General features: G+C 38.9%; 1 protein-coding gene across 1 annotated transcript; it reads right to left on the bottom strand.

Moving 5' to 3' along the window:
- Window positions 1-245: 245 nt before the first annotated feature.
- Window positions 246-11979, bottom strand: LOC311098436 (H-2 class II histocompatibility antigen, A-D alpha chain-like). Its single transcript, XM_084138634.1, has 4 exons — window positions 11770-11979; window positions 1717-1962; window positions 1031-1315; window positions 246-901 (listed from the first exon to the last, which is right to left on the bottom strand). The coding sequence occupies exons 1-4, from the start codon at window positions 11825-11827 to the stop codon at window positions 780-782; spliced, it is 711 nt and encodes a 236-aa protein (XP_083994760.1). The 5' UTR covers window positions 11828-11979; the 3' UTR covers window positions 246-779.
- Window positions 11980-22433: the final 10454 nt, after the last annotated feature.

The raw sequence follows: 22433 nt of genomic DNA, 5'->3' as shown, positions 1-22433 counted from the left end.
AGGCCCCTGCTCTTTTCCATACACGGAAATGATCACTGGCAGTTGAGTTCAGTTGCAATATTGCTCAGTTCATTCTAAAAATATGTATTATATCAGGAATTGAATCTGCCCCCAATGCACAGGGCCGTTACTAGGGTATTAGGCCCTGGTTCTGTTTATTGTTAGCCACCTTTAAAAAAATAAAAAATAAATAATAATTAATGAGGTTTTGCATAATTAGCATATGAACTATACATATTATGTTTAAGAAAAGATTTTTATTTTTGTTTCTGTTTCAATAAAAGGCTTGTAGACTCTATTAAAGTCTATTAAAAGTCTATTAACCCTTGTATGGTGTTTTCATTTTTTATCAAAAGAAAAATGATACGATTAATTTTTTTTTCAAACTCAGACTCATTGGCCTTGGCTCATTTTCTGTGAAGAACATATATCAGAACACATTTTCAATGACCACACACTACAGATAAGAACCGAGGACAAAATATCATTAATAAAAACCAGGAGTTAGAGATGCAATCAATTGTAGAAGATTTTTACTGCAGAATGTTTTGCCGTTTCATCAGCAGAAGTCAGCTCAAGAAGAAGAACTCAGCAAGAAGTTTGTAGGCCGCTCTGTGTACACAGTTAATACAGCAGCAATTATACTCTAACACAGGTCACTATAAACACCATTATTTCAGGTTGAATGATTCTGATTGGTTAAGGCATTTATAAACTAAGAAAAATTCTACATATGGGCTGTTAGTCAGAAGCACTTTCAGAAGAACTTTGCTTCCAAGTCAGTTGCAGTTGTTTCCTTTAATGAGGAAGAAAGTTCCATCTGCGACTCCCAACAATCCAAGAGTCAGACCCACTCCACAGAAAACAGCTGGACCAACGCTTGGGAGGGCAACATTAACATCTGAAGAAAAAAAAACATGAAAAGGATATTGGAGGCTGCGTGAAATATTAACAGAAAGAAGAATTGATTTTTTTTTATTTAGCTGCTGAAATCTAATATCCATTCCTTGGATTTGAAGATGGCACTCACCCCATGTTTTGCTCTGAGGTTGACCCTGAAGGGCTATGTGGATCACAGTGCAGCTGTAAATGTCTCCTTCAATAGGTGTAATCCTTAAAGTAGAGAAGATGCTGAAGGTACCCTCTGCCCTTGGACGGTACTGACTTAAACTCACGCCCTCTGTCACATTAACATTATTCTTAGTCCATGATATGCTGATAGATGGAGGATAGAAGCCGGTCACATGACAGATGAGGGTGTTCTGAACACCTAGTTTTACATCATCCCTTGGATAGATGGATGTTTGTGGTGCATCTAGAAACAAAAAAATATATATTTTTAATTAATTCAAACAAATATAGATATCACAGTAAACTTTTGAGGCAAAACTTGATTACACTGGATGCATATATGTAACTATAATTTAATTTCTGTTTCCAGATTAAAAGATCACTTCATGCATCATAGTGTAAATCATGAATTTGGCTTTGAATAAAATAAGGTTAAAAGTAGCATTATTATTAAGAATTCATAACGAGAGTTAATTGTTGTGTTGTTATAACTGCCTATACCACTGACTTTTAAAGCATTTGTAGATGGGATATTAATTAGTAATGATCCCCTTTATAAAGAGTTACCATATCCCTGTATGTGCATATGCAGTATTGATGTTCATTGAAAAATGTAAGATTTAATAGCACATTTTCATGCCTTACCCATTTCTGGTGGTGGGCTCTTGAAAATGTTAGTCAAAAAGGCTACATCACTTTTGCATCCTTTCATTTCAACAACACTTGATTCATAAAAATGAGGAAATACAAGAGGATTTCCAAAATCAGGTATTGTTACTACTCCTCTCTTCTGATTAAAGTCGGCATGCCACATTTCCTCTCCATCAATTCCATGCATATCCTCTCCATCGGTCTCAGAGCATCCATGAATTCCAAAATATTCATGGAATACTGAAATAGAATGAGCATAATAAAGTCAATATAGTTATACATAGCCATGACTCTGAGTCAATTATTTCGCTTCTACTGTTACCACACCCTCAAGACATGATTGTTGATGTTTTATTTCAAGACATTTGTAAGGTTTTTGTCTTTAAAACAATATTTTGTGTAGGATCTCATCCCAAGCCTCCTAATTCAAAAACTTCACTTTGTTTGTGTGTGAGGGGTTCGCATTTGCATTATTTTTTGGATATTTGCGAAAGGTTTGATTTAACATATATGCTATAAACCAAAGGTGTTCTTTACAGTATGTTTTTATATCAGTTCTACAGAGCTCATTTATTGCTCTTGTTATTTTTTCTTTTTTTTTTTCTTCTTCTTTTGTTTTCTTTTTGTCCATTCTGGTGCTTGAGCTGGTAATTGGGTCAAAAGACTTAGTTTTTCTTTCTTTCCTTTGTTATGATTGTACATTGTTTGTTCCCTCACATTGTACACCTTGAGGTACAGTACATGAGGTACATTTTTATGGTTTAAATGCTCATTCTGTACCTGTGATGTACTTTTGTGTGAAGCCATCAATAACTATTCCTTGTTATAAACTGTTACAAACCAGCTGCATAACTGGCAAATTAAGAATCTAGCTGTATACAAACCAATAGGTAATGTGAGGACTTGAAGTCAGTGTGAGTAATGGAATCTAAATGTTGCCTTCAAAACATTATAACTTTAGAGCTTTAAAACTACTATAAACTTCAAACTTCTTTAAACTGAAAACCTTCAAACTTTTCACACTTTCTGGTCAGGCTTACTCAAGCCAACTTTATTGTTTGTATCAAGGAACTTTTTTTATTGAGTTCAGTACTGCAAAGTCTTTTTTCAAATTATCCACTCAAAAACCTCAGTACATGCTGTGTGATGCTGGCCGGTACTGTTGGCATTATACATGATATATTTTTTTTAACCCTTGAGCATTGTTTAAATTTACAACCTTTCGTTATGTTTGTGGCTGAAAACAGCCACTACTTTAAACTGCTGTAAAAATGTATCAGATAAATATTTTTTTCAATTTTTTTTGCATAAATCTATTAATCAACCTCAGTCCTGCTCAAAAATACTAAATGTTTAAAAAAAAATCAGGATTTTAACTCTTTAATTGCCAAATTCGTAAATGATGTCACTGATTTGGTAAAAAAACAACACAAAATGACTAATTTTCAATATAAAATGTGATTGTGGACTGGATTTTTTTTTACCTTTTATCACAGTCTTGGACATGTCAAAGATTAGAAACAACATTGGTTTTGATGCATTGTTAGTTTTTGTGCAGCATCAGATTTTAACTTTTTCTCCCTCATTTACTGTTCGTGGCTGTTTTTGCCCCATTGACTTCCATTATAACCACATTTTTTGATTGCAAAGCCATGACACCATATAATCATGCATTTTTGATTGTTGGTGGTTTTCCCTGTTGGGAAGAGGTAAAATTTGTAATTTTTACTGTTGATAACCAGGTGGAACCATTAACCCTTTAGATAGGCCTGTGCAAAAAAAAGCTTAGTTTCTGGCTTTTACATGGAGTTATATGGCGTTTATATGGAGTATAATAGCATAATAAAGTGTGTTTGTGCGTGTGTGTGTGTGTGTGTGTGTGTGTGTGTGTGTGTGTGAACTCACCTTGATGCGTCTGAGAAAATCAAAATATGCACCTCAGCTCTCAGAACTACATGGAGACGGAGTAAACAAAAACAAAGTAAGTGTATTTATGCATCTTCTGCCTTTTGATGGTGAGAAATGCAGACTAAACAAAAACAAAGCAAGTGGATTTAAACACGTGCATGCAAGCCTGCTGGTCATTTGATGGTGAGAAAAGCAGCAAGCAACATGAGAAAGGGCTTGACTTGTAGTGAAGTTTTAGAGATGATTATGCAGCCTGACCCCTCCAGCGAGCTGCATTATGTATCGTCTTCCCCCTCTGACACCACAGACTCAGGAGAGTCAGATCCTCATATGGATGTGGCACCCTCATCATCCTCTCTAGCTTCCACTGAAGGCGAGGAGGATTCGGAGGATCCTGGATCTGGGTAGATTGGGAGAAACGGTGAAGTGTGGTTTTCCACCAACGCGGAGACAACTCCCTTTCTTCAGCCTGCCAGAGGCGTGACTCCAGGGCCGACGTGCTATGCCATCGCAAAGGTCCAGAACATGGATTCCGTGTTCAATCTGTTTTTTACGGAGGAGATGATTGACCTCATTGTCAGCATGACTTGCGTCAACACATACATGTTTGTACAGTCATACAAACATGTATGACTATGCCTTGTGATGGCATAGCGCGTCGGCCCTGGAGTCACGCCTCTGGCAGGCTGAAGAAAGGGAGTTGTCTCCGCGTTAGTGGAAAACCACACTTCGCCGTTTCTCCCAATCTACCCAGATCCAGGATCCTCCGAATCCTCCTCGCCTTCAGTGGAAGCTAGAGAGGATGATGAGGGTGCCACATCCAAATCAGGATCTGACTCTCCTGAGTCTGTGGTGTCAGAGGGGGAAGACGATACATCCTGCAGCTCGCTGGAGGGGTCAGGCTGCATAATCATCTCTAAAACTTCACTACAAGTCAAGCCCTTTCTCATGTTGCTTGCTGCTCTTCTCACCATCAAATGACCAGCAGGCTTGCATGCACGCGTTTAAATCCACTTGCTTTGTTTTTGTTTAGTCTGCATTTCTCACCATCAAAAGGCAGCAGATGCATAAATACACTTACTTTGTTTTTGTTTACTCCGTCTCCATGTAGTTCTGAGAGCTGAGGTGCATATTTTGATTTTCTCAGACGCATCAAGGTGAGTTCACACACACACACACACACACACACTTTATTATGCTATTATACTACATATAAACTCCATATAACTCCATGTAAAAGCCAGAAACTAAGCTTTTTTTTGCACAGGCCTATCTAAAGGGTTAATGGTTCCACCTGGTTATCAACAGTAAAAATTACAAATCTTACTTCTTCCCAACAGGGAAAACCACCAACAATCAAAAATGCATGATTATATGGTGTCATGGCTTTGCAATCAAAAAATGTGGTTATAATGGAAGTCAATGGGGCAAAAACAGCCACTAACAGTAAATGAGGGAGAAAAAGTTAAAATCTGATGCTGCACAAAAACTAACAATGCATCAAAACCAATGTTGTTTCTAATCTTTGACATGTCCAAGACTGTGATAAAAGGTAAAAAAAAATCCAGTCCACAATCACATTTTATATTGAAAATGAGTCATTTTGTGTGTGTTTTTTCCCAAATCAGTGACATCATTTACGAATTTGGCAATTAAAGAGTTAAAATCCTGAATTTTTTTTAAACATTTAGTATTTTTGAGCAGGACTGAGGTTGATTAATAGATTTATGCAAAACAATTTGAAAAAAATATTTATCTGATATATTTTTACAGCAGTTTAAAGTAGTGGCTGTTTTCAGCCACAAACATAACGAAAGGGTAGTAAATTTGCCCACAGTGTACTGTTGAGTTTTTGAAAAATTTCAAAGCATTTTCCCAAAATATGTGTCAAAATAAGATTTGTCACCAAAAATCATTCCATTTGCTGAAACACAGAGAAAGTTATGGCCAAATTTAGACTAAAAAATACCCCATAGTGGATGAAAACATCCCCAACAGCACATAAGGGTTAAGTCACTGGGGTTTGAAATCAACTGCTTGTGTTTTCATGTAGAGTGACCTAATAATATATTATCAGAATGTTCTTCCAATGCTATATTTTCATAGTTATAACTTCTAAGGTCTATCCATCCATTTTCCAAAACCATTGGAGGGTCATAGATTTAAAGTGTTGGGAGCAAAACCTACGCAGATGTTAATAAGTTCAGTAAATCTTTAGCCGATCCTGACCGAAATCATGTACACATCCTTACATGTACATTTCAGAATATGGCTTTAAATTAGTTGTCTGTTAATATTTTAAAAGCAAGAACCTTGGACCAGAAAAAAAAGTGCGACCCTAAATAAATAATATAGAAAAATATGTATGGAATTTATTGAATACAAGAAAATTGAAAAATACAAGAACATTCTACAATAATTATGATGTGTTCAGATAACTGTAGGCTATTAACTGTTTAGAGAGCATTAAATGCAACTGTGTAGTCTATTCATGTCACGGTTCATAAGTCCATTGTCTTCTTCTTGTCTCGTGTTCTGTTGTCATGTGTGTGTTGTGCATTGATTGTGTGGGCGGGTCGTCTGATCAGCGATCATCAACAATTAAGCTCATCACTCCCGTCACCAGCTGCAGCTCATCTCATCACCCCATAAATACTCACCACTTTCTCATTTCCCCTGTCAGATCGTTGTATGTGGTTTCCCGGTTGTGTTCCCAGTCTTCGTGTCGAGTTGTGCCTGTCCTGTTCCTGTTCCTGTTCGTGTTCCCTTGGATTTGGATTATTCGTCACCTGGGATTCTCACCGCACCACTTCACCGTCTGCACTGGAACATCTGACCATCGGGGTCCCTGCGTTACCATCCTGTCTCAGCTGTTATTTGTTCCTTGTTCAGTCACTTCAATAAATGAGTATACTTGCAATTGCTTCCTCATCTTTTACCGTTACAGAACGATCTGACCCTAAACATGGAAGCAGCGAGTGGATCCTCCAGTCCAATGGAAGATTTTCTGAATCAATGCATGAAGAGGATGGACACGCAGGAGAAGAATCTCCATGAGACAGCTCGCGCTGTTCAGGCTCTGGTAACGCAGGTGTCCGGGCTCACCCAGCAGCTACAACAACCACAGGGTCCCGCTGCGCCACCCGCACCGCCGATTCCCCCACCACCATCAGCGGACCCATCCCAGTCAGAGCCCCGCCTGCCGATCCCGGAGGCTTACGCAGGTGAACCCAATTACTGCCGATCTTTTCTGACCAGATGCTCTATGCATTTTTCTCTGCAGCCCCGTACTTTCCACGACGAGCGAACCAAGGTCGCGTTTGTTCTGGCGCTTCTGACTGGGAAAGCGGCGCTTTGGGGAACGGCGGTGTGGGAGAATCAGGAAGAATGCTGCTCCTCGTTCCAGAGGCTCTCCGAAGAAATGAAACAGGTGTTCGACCGTTCCGTGTCCGGACGTGAGGCTGCCAGAGTATTAGCCGACCTTCAACAAGGAGAAAGATCCGTATCTGACTTTTCGATCGAGTTTCGCACTCTGGCAGCCGAGAGCCAATGGAACGAGGAGGCGCAGTGGGACATGTTCCTGCATGGGCTGGCTGACCGCGTCCAACGAGAAATCTACGCCATGGACCTTCCGGCCAGATTGAGTGATCTCATTGCCCTGGCGATAAGAGTGGATGGTCGTCTTTCTCGAGCTGATCGACGTCTTCAGTCCCAGCGGGTCCCGGGAGGGATCGAGGGACAACGATCCAGAGAGAGGGACGCGGTCAGCCCCGTCGAAGATCACGAGCCCATGCAGGTGGGTCGAGTCCGGCTTTCCCGGGAGGAGAAGGAAAGGCGGAGATCCCTGGGCCTTTGCATGTACTGTGGGAGAGCGGGACACTTTGCTTACAGCTGTCCGTTAAAAGGCCCAGCCCGGCAGTAAATATGAGGCTACTGTCGGGTGGGATCTCTGCCGAGAAGACCTCATCCACATCTACTCTCCTTCCGGTAAGGCTCCGATGGTCCTCTCACCTTCACGACTGTCGAGCACTTCTGGACTCTGGGGCTGAAGGTAATTTCATGGACTACACTTTTGCACTCAAGTTTCAAGTTCCCCTCAGATCCCTCACACATCAGATAGCAGTTCACGCACTCAACGGTCAAGAACTCCCCACCATTTCACTTGCCACCGAAGACATCACCCTCATCACATCAGGCAACCACACTGAAACCATCTCATTCTACATCATGGACACTCCTCTTGCACCCATCGTCCTTGGTCATCCCTGGCTCACCCGTCATAACCCCAGAGTGGACTGGTCATCACAATCTGTGTCTTCGTGGAGTAGCTTTTGTCATAAGTCTTGTCTAGTGTCTGCCTGTCCGTCTGTTTCTGTCCCTGTGTTTCAGGAGGAGACAGTGGAGTTATCTAACGTGCCCGCGGAGTACCTGGACCTGAAGGAGGTGTTCAGTAAGTCTCGGGCTGCTTCTCTTCCTCCGCATCGTCCCTATGACTGTGCTATAGAGTTATTACCAGGTACGTCTCCGCCTAAGGGCAAGTTATATTCACTCTCTGTTCCAGAGAGAGAGGCCATGGAGAAATACATTTCTGATTCTCTAGCAACGGGGTTCATCCGTCCTTCCTCTTCTCCAGCGGGGGCGGGATTCTTTTTTGTGGGGAAGAAGGATGGGTCGCTGCGACCTTGTATTGACTACCGGGGGTTGAACAACATCACGGTAAAGAATACTTATCCTTTGCCGTTGATGTCTTCAGCTTTCGAGAGGTTGCAGGGAGCATCTATCTTTACGAAATTGGATTTACGAAACGCTTATCATTTGGTCCGCATCAGGGAGGGGGATGAGTGGAAGACCGCTTTTAACACCCCCAGGGGGCACTTTGAATACTTGGTTATGCCTTTCGGCCTTTCCAACTCCCCAGCGGTCTTCCAGGCACTTGTCAATGACGTGTTACGAGACATGGTCGATCAGTTCATTTATGTCTACCTGGATGACATATTGATTTTTTCTTCGTCTCTCCAGGAACATGTGCAACACGTCCGACAAGTGCTTCAGAGGTTGCTAGAGAATGGGCTTTTTGTCAAGGCGGAGAAATGCGTTTTTCATGCACAGTCTGTTCCTTTCTTAGGTTACATCATCTCGGTTGAGGGAATGCGCATGGATCCTGAGAAGGTTAAGGCTGTGGTGGATTGGCCAAACCCAGATTCCCGTAAGGCCCTACTGAGGTTTCTGGGGTTCGCCAATTTTTACCGGCGTTTTATTCGCAACTTCAGCCAACTAGCCGCACCTCTGACCGCCTTGACCTCCCCCAGTACTACGTTCAGGTGGTCAGACGCAGCCTCGGCTGCGTTTGCCAAACTGAAGGGTTGCTTTGTTTCAGCCCCTATTCTGATAACCCCTGATCCATCACGTCAGTTCGTGGTGGAGGTCGATGCGTCAGAGGTGGGGGTAGGTGCAGTGTTATCCCAGCGTTCTCCTTCAGACGACAAGATGCATCCTTGCGCGTTTTTGTCACATCGTTTATCCCCTGCCGAACGTAATTATGACATTGGCAACAGGGAGTTGTTGGCAGTCAAGTTAGCATTGGAGGAGTGGCGCCACTGGTTAGAAGGGTCGGGGGTACCTTTTATCGTCTGGACCGATCACAAGAATTTGGAATACATTCGGACTGCTAAAAGATTGAACTCCAGGCAGGCTCGGTGGGCTCTTTTTTTCGGTCGTTTTGACTTTACTCTCTCGTACCGCCCGGGTTCTAAGAACATCAAACCCGATTCTTTATCGCGCATTTTTGACCGTTCCGAACGCCCGTCTACTCCCGAGTGCATTTTACCAGAGAATCTATTCATCTCTTCACTCACATGGGAGGTCGAATCGAAGGTCAAGAGAGCCTTAGAAGGGGTAACGCCTCCGACTCGTTGTCCACCGAACCGTTTATTTGTGCCTGAGGGTCTACGGTCCAGCGTTATTCAGTGGGGTCATTGCTCCAATGTGGCTTGCCATCCAGGAGTTAATCGTACTCAATTTTTAGTCAAGCAACGATTCTGGTGGCCTGGTATGGCTCGTGACGTTCACAGTTTTGTTTTGGCTTGTTCAGTCTGCGCCATGGGTAAGACTTCCAATCGGCCCCCGGATGGGTTACTTCAACCGCTGCCGGTGCCTTCGAGACCCTGGTCCCATATCGCTCTAGATTTTATCACCGCCCTCCCACCCTCCCAGGGTCACACGGTAGTTTTAACCGTGGTGGACCGGTTCTCGAAGGCGGCCCATTTCATTCCCTTGCCCAAATTACCCTCAGCCAAGGAGACAGCGTTGATTGTCGTTAACCACGTCTTTCGGCTTCATGGCCTCCCGACAGACGTGGTTTCTGACAGAGGACCCCAATTTGTGTCCAAATTTTGGAGAGAGTTTTGTAGACTTCTGGGGGCGACTGTCAGCCTGTCCTCCGGGTTTCATCCCCAGAGCAATGGTCAGACCGAACGAGCCAACCAAGATTTGGAAAGAACGTTGCGATGTTTAGTGTCCAAGAATCCTTCCTCTTGGAGTCAGCAACTGTCTATGGTGGAGTACGCCCACAACACGTTGCCAGTGTCATCCACGGGCCTATCACCGTTTGAGTGTAGTGTAGGGTACCAGCCACCTATTTTTCCTAGTCTGGAATCCGAAGTCGCGGTCCCCTCCGCCCACGCCTTTGTCCAGAGGTGTCACCGCACTTGGACTAGAGCCCGTGAGACTCTACTCCAAGTGGGGGCACGCACCAAGGCCAAAGCCGATCGCCACCGGCGTAGGCCTCCCGTATATGTCGTCGGTTCCAAAGTGTGGCTTTCTACTAAGGACATTCCGCTCCGCTCCGTTTCCAATAAACTTGCACCCAAATTCATTGGCCCGTTCTCTGTCACTAAAATCATTAGTCCGGTGACAGTCCGCCTCAATCTTCCTCCAGTGTACAGGAGGATTCATCCCGTCTTTCATGTGTCTAAAATTAAACCCGTTTTTTTTGCACGCATTAATCCGCCAGCCCCGGTTCCCCCCCCGCCGCGACTCGTAGATGGGGAAACTACTTATTCGGTTAATCGTGTTCTGGACTCGAGGCGAAGGGGACGCGGATTTCAGTACTTGGTGGACTGGGAAGGTTACGGTCCGGAGGAGAGAAGTTGGGTACCTGCTAGAGACATTCTGGATCACTCCCTTATCGATGATTACAATCGACAGGTAAGGGAGCCTGGGAACGCCAGGAGGCGTTCCTAGGGAGGGGGGTACTGTCACGGTTCATAAGTCCATTGTCTTCTTCTTGTCTCGTGTTCTGTTGTCATGTGTGTGTTGTGCATTGATTGTGTGGGCGGGTCGTCTGATCAGCGATCATCAACAATTAAGCTCATCACTCCCGTCACCAGCTGCAGCTCATCTCATCACCCCATAAATACTCACCACTTTCTCATTTCCCCTGTCAGATCGTTGTATGTGGTTTCCCGGTTGTGTTCCCAGTCTTCGTGTCGAGTTGTGCCTGTCCTGTTCCTGTTCCTGTTCGTGTTCCCTTGGATTTGGATTATTCGTCACCTGGGATTCTCACCGCACCACTTCACCGTCTGCACTGGAACATCTGACCATCGGGGTCCCTGCGTTACCATCCTGTCTCAGCTGTTATTTGTTCCTTGTTCAGTCACTTCAATAAATGAGTATACTTGCAATTGCTTCCTCATCTTTTACCGTTACAATTCAACTCTCAAATCTGACAGAAACTTGTCTTGCCATGTCTTCATTGACTACAACTTCTGATAACACATTGCATAGACATTCTAATCATTGCTGATTTTTAAGTGTTCATTGTGCTTTATGATGACACTATGATGGAGTACTATAACATTTCTTAGCACCACTAAAGGGTGATTTAAAACATGTACATGAAATAGTTTTTTGTACCAAGAGTTTTGAACATTACTTGTTACTTGTGGAAAATAGTACCAAGAATAAAAATTTTACAAACCAAATTTACACAGTCTTATTGTTTCAGACAATGGTTGTGTGAAAGGAAACACTTAAAACCCTTAAGTAAAACACAAGCAGGTTTTGAATGAACGACTAATGGTGTTACACATGAACAGTTTTGTCATTTTACCACTTCCTGATTATAAAACTTTAACTTACATTCAGCATTGGTTGAAAGAACAACAGCAAGGGTGAGAATGGTTATGTACAGCTCCATCTTGATAGACGAGAGTCGAACAAACGTCAGAGAAATATTTAACAGAGGTGAAAAATCAGGTATTTTCTCTGTAAAGGCTTTTGCATCATCCACTCAGAGTTTGACCCACAGAGTGACATGACTGTATCTAGGAGGAATACAAGGTTTTCCTCTTTCACCTGTCAGGCAGCTTGATAAACTTTCTCTAACATGATTCCTTCAGTCTGCAAGTGTAAATACAAAACTACAGTGACAAACTGTTTTATTCTTTGTTTTGTTTTTTACTGCTAAAAAAAGTAATGAGCTTGGACTTTTTTTTTAGTATTGGTGAGTAACTCACTCAGTTTTGTGTTAAGATTTTGGGTAATTTTTGCATGTCAGATTGTTAATATGAACTTTGAACCTTACATTTTAAAGCATTTTAGATGATTTTACCAGTTAATACACAGTCACTGTTTGGCCAGAGTCAAAATGGTAACCAGCATTAGTTATTTCAAGGATCTATTACTTGACCTAACCCATTACAATTACTTCTATTTATGTAAACTAATTTGTCAGCTTAATATAGTCATTAAATTAAATGACATTTCTAACTTAAATAAAACCAGTTAAATTAGTTGTTTCCTCATGAAGCACACCTTAAGCACACTAAGAAAAACATTCATTGTTTCCCACAACTGTAAATACTTTTATAATGCCTGTGCATCAAATTGTAACGGTCTGGTCTGCACGCACTATGAGGCGAAATATGAACTCAGAATAATCCTTATTTAAACCTAACACTCAGAGAAACATAGGAGAAAATCACAAACCACTGAGCACATACGAGAACCGACAAGGGACTGGATATAACAGGGAGTTTAAATACAAGATGAACATAATGACTGACAGGTAATAATTATATGTAACATTAGAAACAAATGAGGAGATAATCAGTAACAGGATTATCCAGGAACTAAAATAAACAAAATAGAATATAAAAGTCCTAAACAGTGACACAAATATTCTGGGAAATTAAACCATATTTAATTATTCAGATGCTCAATTCAAAAGCTAATATGTTTTATAAAGAGTCACAGTATGAGTGTAATAATTCTAAAGTGAAATTGGGATGTTCATTTTTAATTTATTGAAAAATAAAACTGGTCATATGGAATATACACTCATTAAAACAGAATCCCAATCATGTTTCAGTCACAAGACTTCAATCACACAAGACTGCTCATCTACCATGACTATCATAGCTGCAAAGTAATAGATGTCATATGGATTTTCTTGTGAATGAAAATGAGGCTGCGAGGGATAGACTTAGTCTTTGCAATGACCCGCACTATAAAGATCCTAGATCATGTGTAATTTTCAAAAATCAGAACTTTGAGAACTGTTTTAATGGAGTTTTTGTATATTTAATAATTTTTTGATTTGTTTTTGTTTTGTCAGCTGAATAATATATGTTGTTAAACAACAGTACAATCCATTGAACACACTGTACTTCTATCCATCACAGCCTCATTTTCAAATGAAATACTGTATAGTGCTGTCCTGACTAGGGTATATGGCAGTGAATACAAAAACACATGAACAATAAAAAAACTTTGATCACTGGATTAAATCTATTCCTGGGGCCTGTTTCAGAAAGGAGGTTAAGTGAAAACTCTGAGTATGTTAACCCTGAAATGAGGGAAACACTGGGTTTCCCATCTCAGAGTAAGTCAACTCAGAGTTCAACTCAGAGTTGGTTGAACCTCCTTTATGAAACAGGCCCCAGGTCCCAGAATACATTTTTAAAGATCTCAGTTTGGCACAGACCCTATAATAGACACGAGGTGTGCAGGGGTGAGCATTTGATTTTAAAACCAAACAACTTGATGAAAAGGCAAAGGAAATAAATAAACAAAACTGAAAAATAACTTTTTCAGATGTGTTGGAACTTTACTAATTTGTCACGTAAGTAAAAAATTTTTTTTTAAAAATAATATATATATATATATATATATATATATATATATATATATATATATATATATATATAGAGAGAGAGAGAGAGAGAGAGAGAGAGAGAGAGAGAGAGAGAGAGAATTCAGGTTTATTGGGACACTTTTTCCATTTTTCCAATTATTTCAATGGCAAAAAGTGTCCCATTCACCATAATATTTTTACAGCATTTTTTAAACTGATAACGATAGTCTTTTCTTCCCTATTGTGACGTACATTGACTTGACTTTGTCCATTTGGAATTGATTGGATCATTGTGGTTTGCTTTTGATGTGATCTCATATGAGTGACAGGTTGTGCAGTCCACAAAAACACTGTAAAATAAAAAATCCATAAAATTTAGATTTTTATGGTGGCTTTAATGTGTCTGTATAATTTTTATTTATAACCTCTAGGTGACAGTATTATCCCAACAGTAAATATCACAATAATTAAAAACCTAAGGGGTTTGTGAAATATTAACAACCACAAGATGGCAGTCTAAACTCTGTGATGTACTGACATCCATTCAGGAGATTTCCCTGTCTTTAACCTGAGATACTGAGATATTCTCCAACATCCCTGAAACCCTACAGAGGAAAAGCTGTCTAGAGAATGGATAGATGGAATATTGCAGTCTAGCAACTATTGAAGTAATTCTGTTTTTATAGATAGATGGTATATGAATTAAAGGTTTGCTATGTGAATGATTTACATAACATTGTAGAATCTCAGACTAAAACGTCCTGTTTTGTGACACAATTGTTCATCTTCTAAACAATACAATTAATGTTGTAATAACAGTATTATGAATTATTTTTGGTTAGATTGGCAAATCATCATTGTTTACTTGATGTACTTAAACTTTAATACTGATATTCTGTCTGTGGTCTTGTGTATCTGGTTTTGCCCACTCATCAGAAAGAAAACGCTGACATTTCCCATAGAGTGCTGAAAATAAACTCCCTATGGTTTCGTTTCAGAAGCGTGGCGTTTGACAAACAAAACCACAAGCATGAACTGGTTATATCATGTTCTTCCTAAACCACTTTCCAAAACCATCCAATTACAAGAGAGACATATCTAAACAATATGTCATATTAAAAACAAAGCACTTTTTCATGTATTGTAAACAGTTAAGTTTCTCACCACAAATAAGAAAATGTTTTATGTTCAGAATAAGGTCTTTACTTGGACTAATGACATCAGCCAACATTTGTATGTGGGGCCCATATGGGTATGAAATGGGCTGGAAAATGGACCCCATGTATGATTTCCCGCGGGTTACATTATGGCCCCATGTTAATTGCCCAGATGAATTTCATGTAGGATTGCACATGCACAAGACCCATTTTGGTCCCAGCTGCCAATATTTGTATGTTGGGCCCATGTGGGTTTGAAATGGGCTGAAAATTGGGCTCTGTATGGGATTGTCCGCAGGTTCCATAATGGCCCCATGTTAATTGCCCAGACCAAGTGGGCAACATGCACAAGACCCATCTCGGTCCCAGCTTAACCCCGCCGACATTTGTATGTGGGGCCATGGGCGTCACTAGGCCCTTTTTAGGGGGGCTTCAGCTTCAGCTTTGTGTTCACAGACGCTTGCAGAGCGCGAATTTTAGCAGCGTGACTCGACGCTTCAGTAGTTTATGCTCAAGTGCGAGATAAGATGTAAGTAGCTAAACTAAACATTTCATATTTGACAGCTGTTTTAGGTCATAAATGTTAGACTGACAGTGACAGAAATAATCAGGCAAACTTTTATGAATTTTATATACTTAAAGTGAAAAACAAGAAGACACAGACACAAGATGACTTTCACAGCAGTTATCAATAATATATATTTAGATTATATCAATAATATAAATAATATATAGGCCTACCTAATGTAGGCTACTTACCGTAACAGTTGCTTATACCATATTAGCCTATACAGTTAAGAAACATCACATGACCAGAGTGCTGTTTTCCTGAATACCATCATGACTGAATACCATAGTTCCAAACAAAGATCACAGCAGAACCATAACGCATCTCACAGGAACACTCAGCCGTGTTTCATTACTGAATGATTCAGCGTTTTGAACGAATCAGTTGGGTCAAAGATTCAATTACCCATTCATGAACTGCCTCATTCTGAATAAATCAGCCGTTTGAACGAATCGTTTAAATGAAAGACTCATTCATTAAGAAGGTCGCCTCCCGCCAACTACTGGCGGTTTATTTTCAAAGTATCATTCTTTTCAACATTTCTTATTTGTATATTCAAAAAATATTTAAAACAATCTCATAATCTCATTTCATACAGTTGTAATTTTTCAATGTAAATGATTTCATTTGATTGGTAAAAGCCATATTGTGTCTTCTTATTCTAATTGAATGTATTGATCAAATTTAAGAATTTGAAATGAAAGATGGAGCATACATTTAATAAAATTAGGGGGAAAATGTCCTTTATAAAGGTAAATTAATGTTTTCCAACAGTGGTGTAATGAAACATTGACAATTAAAGTTTGAAGGGAGTAAAACCTCTGCTTAGACTATTAAGGACATGTAATTTTGCCAAAAGAAGAACTTTTATTTTAAATAAATGTTAATTTTAAAGCAGCCTACTTCAGTGTGATACAGTATGTTACCATATTATCATACTTAACACTGATAATTTGAATAATTGTAATGTGATGATCAGATGCAGATATCTAAATCAAAGAATATCATAGGTTCAGGCGGTTGGCGGTTGGAGGGTGGATTATTTATTTTCAACAGCAGATTCGGGTGACTCAAAATGCACCAGATTAATGAATTTATCTTTAAAATGTACAAAATTTTCACAAAAATACTGTGGGAAACACAGTATATGATGGTCTACGAAAAATACTAATTCAATTATCTTATTATTAAAATACGTACATGATCAGGATTTTACCACCTCTGCCTTGTTTTGAGCCAGGAAAAACCCTGGGGCTGAGCTAGGATTGCCGCTGTGTGGGGCCCATGTGGGTTTGAAATGGGCTGAAAAATTTGCTCTGTATGAGATTGTCCACGGGTTACATAATGGTCCCATGCCAACTGCCCACATGGATTGCATATAGGATGGCACTTATAAACAGGTGGGCCCCAACTGGGCAACATGCACAATACCCATCTTGGTCCCAGCTTTAGTTTTTTTTTGTGGGTACTACAAGGGAACTATGGGCTGAAATACGGGCTATAAGTGGGTTCGTCCACGGGTTCCATGTTGGCCCCATCAACTTACTCATTTAGGTTTTATGCAGGATTTCACAGGGCTTTATAGGTGGGGCCCAACTAGGAATCATTTGGCCCATCTAGGGATCATCTGGGTTCCATCTAAATGAGTAGCAACACCACACAAACAAGTTTTAAAGCATTAGAGCACACAATGAGATTGAAATCTTTTCAAATTTCAATTTTATTGAAATTACCAATCATATTATGCTATATTCTGAAATATAATATTAAAGAAGCAGATTTATGTCAATAGTTAAAATACATATTTTGAACCTGTATTTGACCCAGTCTTTACTGAAAGCTTTGAACATTTGAACAGGAAAAAAATTGGGGACAGTTAGAAGAAGTAGCAACTATACATTTATCAGTACAGCTTACACTGCAGACAGTCATTTGTGCATTCCAGACACTGTCCTCCTCCATCTCTTGTCCCAGACTATTTTGAGAGTTCCCTCTCAGTTTCTTGCCAATTGATCTGTGCAGTCTTCTTAAGAGCCTCTTCAAAACAATTTTTTTTTTTTTTTAGAGATTATGATTTTAGAGAAATCATGTTACTTACACGTCACAATACCTTATGAAATAATAACAACTTTTACTCTGGATAAAAAAACCCTAAAAATAGCAAAAAACTTCAATTGGAATGGTCATGGTATTGGATAGTCACTGGAAGGGCATATGGGAAATGAATAGAGAATTATTATTTATTCAGACTATTCCAATTTAATTTTGTATTACAGTTTTTCTCAATTGCTAAAACACAATTTCTGAAACCTTGCTCCATTTTCTGAAATCATTAAACACAAAACCTCATCTTCAAGGACTCTTTACAAAACCTCTGACTCCTCTCGCAAAATGAAACTTTCGCCTAAAAACAGTTTTACCTGTGTTCAAAATCAAACACTGCTCTCAAATCATAGACAAAGTGATCAAAATGATATACACTATCGAGCAGTCAGTAAACAATACAGCAAAAAATAGAAAACACATTGTTCGAAACATATAGTTCTCGAAAGATATTTATGGACTGCTATTCTGTTTGTAGACTTACCCGTGACACCTTACTGTACCATCAAAAAGTTCATTTGTGACATACTGTATGACTGCACTTGATAAAAGGAAATAAAAAGCATATAGTTCTCAGGGAGAAGTACATTTTTTATCTCAAAACAAATTTCATATTTTTCCGTCATTGTCTTTTGATGAACGAAAACATGCTCTATCATAGTAGCTCAAAATTGATGAGAAATTACTACTCTGCTTTGCTCTTTGCACTTTTTTTTTGTTCTTCCTCCTCCTTCTACCCATATTTTTACAGTACTGTACCCTGCATCTCACAAACTTGTCCTTTGCTCTTTGATACTGTAATTCTTGTTCTCTGTTGATATGAACCTGCAACCAGTCAAAATCTATTGAGAAGTCAGTGCTGTTAACAAATGGAAAGCACAATGTTCAGGCCATACAATTTGTTCATTGTAAAGTATACAGCCTACAATGCACTGTACTACAGTATACAATACTAAAAGGGACAAAAATCAAACACTGTAAAAAATGTGTAACCCTCCCAAATCAAAAATTTAAAGTGACTGATAACATCTAAATTTTTCAATTGGCCCATGTGAAATTCTGTTAAATTTACAGATTTTCACTTGGGCCAATTGAAAAATTTAGATGTTATCGGTCACTTGAAATTTTTTGATTTGGGAGGGTTACACATTTTTTTACAGTGAAGGAGTAAACGTGATCAGTGTGCTTCTTCTTGTCTTTGGGCTGGGTCAGGCCAGGCCAGAGCACTTCGTCGACATCACAAGCAATATTGTCCCTCCTCCTTTCTTGCCCTCCTCCCCCTCGCCCTCTTCCTCTCCTCCCCCTCTCTTCCTCTCCTCCCCCTCTTCCTCTTTCTTGCCCTCCTCCCCCCCTCTTCCTCTCCTCCCCCTCTCTTCCTCTCCTCCCCCTCTTCCTCTTTCTTGCCCTCTTCTTCCTCCTCGTCGCCCACCTCGCATATGCACTCGTCCTCGTCCTCTCACATTGTTTCTTCTATCCATTCTCAGACTTTCTCCTTCCCACCTTCAACAACCTGTTTGCTCTCTGAACTGGAAGAAAATTGGCACTGTTGATCACACTAGTCTACTTTAATATTTCACCAGGAATTTTGTTTTGAAAAACTTTTATTTTGTACAAAATGACACATTGTCACACTTGTGGTCTTCCCGGTCAAAAATGACCGGCCTACAAAAAATTGCTTATAAATCACTCTTTATGCAATATTATCACCCAATATTGGATTCAATCTTTTTGTCCACTTGTTCTCTTTCAATTAGGACTGGTTTTATATTTCTATTTGCATTTGATTAGTTGTAGGCCTCATTTATTTGACAGTAGGCATCTCAATTTTTGAGTAAAAAAAACATTATTTTTGAATAATTTTGGAAAAATCAAATCAAATCTGAAGAAAATTGGTACTGTTGATCACACTAGTGTACTTCAATTTTTCACCAGGAATTTTGTTTTGAAAAACTTTTATTTTGTACAATATGGCACAGAGTTACACTTGTGGTGTTCCACTGGGCCATTAAGGGCCATTGTGGGCCATTGTTTCAATGGGCCATTGAAAGTGAATGGGAGAGACCAATGCAAACAATGAATGGAACAACACAAAATATGTATCATTTTAAAGCTTAGAATCTCAGCTTTTTAATGCATCTAATCACTTTGATCAACTCCTAACGAGAGCTGAGTTATTACTCTAAAACAGTGTTAACAGCCTGTGCCCCCCGCAGGCGCCACCTAGCTGCGAAATAAATAATCATAATTTTTTTTCAAAACTATTACCTTGATCAACTTAAAATAGGTGTCATTTGAAATCTTAGAGTCTGAAATTTACAATGAATGTAGCCAATTTGATAAACTCCTAAGTAGTGCTGAGTTATTTGCTGATAAATAGAAAAAAAAACTAATTCATAATTTATAAACTACTTTTTTGTACTACATTCAGCAATATGTCAAATACATCATATAGCTCAGATAGTCCTGTGTCATATGTCATTTGAAAGGTCTCAAAGAGTAGAATACAGCAAGCATAATTGTTTCAGGCTTTTTACTAAACTTGAGTGAGGTTTTTATAAAAGAAGCCCTTCAAGAGACCCATTTTTAAACCATATATGGATGATGGAATTTTAGACACATTTCTGCTCGTAACGTCATGAAACATGCTCCGATTGTGGAAAATAACACGTCATTATTTACAGCAGATGCTTACAATTAAAATGAGTCCAAACTCAACATAATCCATCACTCAGAACTAAAGATATTCCTCATGGAGTTTGAACACAAAAAATACCACAGACACACAGACTCACATAGTCAAGCAAGGTAGCTTAGACTTGGCCTTTTTACTTGTATCTTCATGAAACCTTCATCGATCATGAAAAATGACACATCGTTATTTACAGCAGGAGCTCACGATTAAAAAGAGCCCAAACTCAATATATTCCATCAATAAGATCTAAAGATATTCCTCATGGCGTTCTAACACAAAAAATACCACAGACACACCTAGCCAAGTATATCTCATGAAGCTCTCATGTTTGGTTTTCGCTCATAACTTCAAGAAGCATGCACAGATCGTAGAAAAATGTACATCATTATTTTCAGTAGACTATCACAATTAAAAAGAGCCCAAACTCATCATAATCCATCACTCAGATCTAAAGATATTCCTAATGGAGTTGTAACACACGAACCCCCACATGCGCTCACAGAGCCTTGACTATAGATGTAGCCTAGCACTTATGTCGCGTTTTAACTCATAACTCAATGAAGCATGCATAAATTGTGGTAAATGGCACATCATTATTTACATGAGATTGTTAAGATTAAAAAGAGCCCAAACTCACCATAATCCATCACATGCACATATGTGTACATAAACAATGAACATGCCCCTGAAAACTTTTCAGTCTCTCCCATTCACTTTCAATGGCCCATTGAAACAATGGCCCTCAATGGCCCAGTGGAACACCACAAGTGTAACTCTGTGCCATTTTGTACAAAATAAAAGTTTTTCAAAACAAAATTCCTGGTGAAATATTAAAGTAGACTAGTGTGATCAACAGTGCCAATTTTCTTCAGATTTTATTTAATATTTCCAAAATTATTCAAAAATAATGTTTTTTTTACTCAAAAATTGAGATGCCTACTGTCAAATAAATGAGGCCTACGATTAATCAGATGCAAATAGAAATATAAAACCAGTCCTAATTGAAAGAAAACAAGTTGACAAAAAGATTGAATCCAAAATTGGGTGATAATATTGTATAACAAGTGATTTATAAGCAATTTTTTGTAGGCCGGTCATTTTTGACCGGGAAGACCACAAGTGTAACAATGTGCCATTTTGTACAAAATAAAAGTTTTTCAAAACAAATTTCCTGGTGAAAAATTAAAGTAGACTAGTGTGATAAACAGTGCCAATTTTCTTCAGATTTTATTTAATATTTCCAAAATTATTCAAAAATAATGTTTTTTTAACTCAAAAAATGAGATGCCTACTGTCAAATAAATGAGGCCTACGATTAATCAGATGCAAATAGAAATATAAAACCAGCCCTAATTGAAAGAAAACAAGTTGACAAAAAGATTGAATCCAAAATTGGGTGATAATATTGTATAACGAGTGATTTATAAGCAATTTTTTGTAGGCCGGTCATTTTTGACCGGGAAGACCACAAGTGTGACAATGTGCCATTTTGTACAAAATAAAAGTTTTTCAAAACAAATTTCCTGGTGAAAAATTAAAGTAGACTAGTGTGATAAACAGTGCCAATTTTCTTCAGATTTTATTTAATATTTCCAAAATTATTCAAAAATAATGTTTTTTTAACTCAAAAAATTAGATGCCTACTGTCAAATAAATGAGGCCTACGATTATTCAGATGCAAATAGAAATATGAAACCAGTCCTAATTGAAAGAAAACAAGTTGACAAAAATATTGAATCCAAAATTGGGTGATAATATTGCGTAATGAGTGATTTATAAGCAATTTTTTGTAGGCCGGTCATTTTTGACCGGGAAGACCACAAGTGTGACAATGTGCCATTTTGTACAAAATAAAAGTATTCCAAAACAAAATTCCTGGTGAAAAATTAAAGTAGACTTGTGTGATAAACAGTGTCAATTTTCTTCAGATTTTATTTAATATTTCCAAAATTATTCAAAAATATTTTTTTTTTACTCAAAAAATGAGATCCCTACTGTCAAATAAATGAGGCCTACGATAAATTAGATGCAAATAGAAATATAAAACCAGTCCCAATTGAAAGAGAACAAGTTGACAAAAAGATTGAATCCAATATTGGGTGAAAATATAGTATAATGAGAGATTTATAAGCTATTTTTTATAGTTCG

This window comes from Abramis brama (assembly GCF_963993115.1).
Source record: "Abramis brama genome assembly, chromosome: 16".
NCBI lineage: Eukaryota > Metazoa > Chordata > Actinopteri > Cypriniformes > Leuciscidae > Abramis > Abramis brama.
The sequence above is the reverse complement of the archived record's forward strand: the minus strand, read 5'-3'. Positions and strand labels throughout refer to the sequence as shown.

Bases quoted from the DNA above. Each gene is read 5' to 3' on its own strand.
- LOC311098436 (XM_084138634.1), bottom strand. From the start codon at position 11,827: ATGGAGCTGTACATAACCATTCTCACCCTTGCTGTTGTTCTTTCAACC. The intron at 1,963-11,769 runs GTAAGTTAAAGT...ATTCTATTTCAG, and splicing joins TCTTTCAACCAATGCTGAAT to TATTCCATGAATATTTTGGA. The intron at 902-1,030 runs GTGAGTGCCATC...TTTTTTCTTCAG, and splicing joins ACCTCAGAGCAAAACATGGG to ATGTTAATGTTGCCCTCCCA.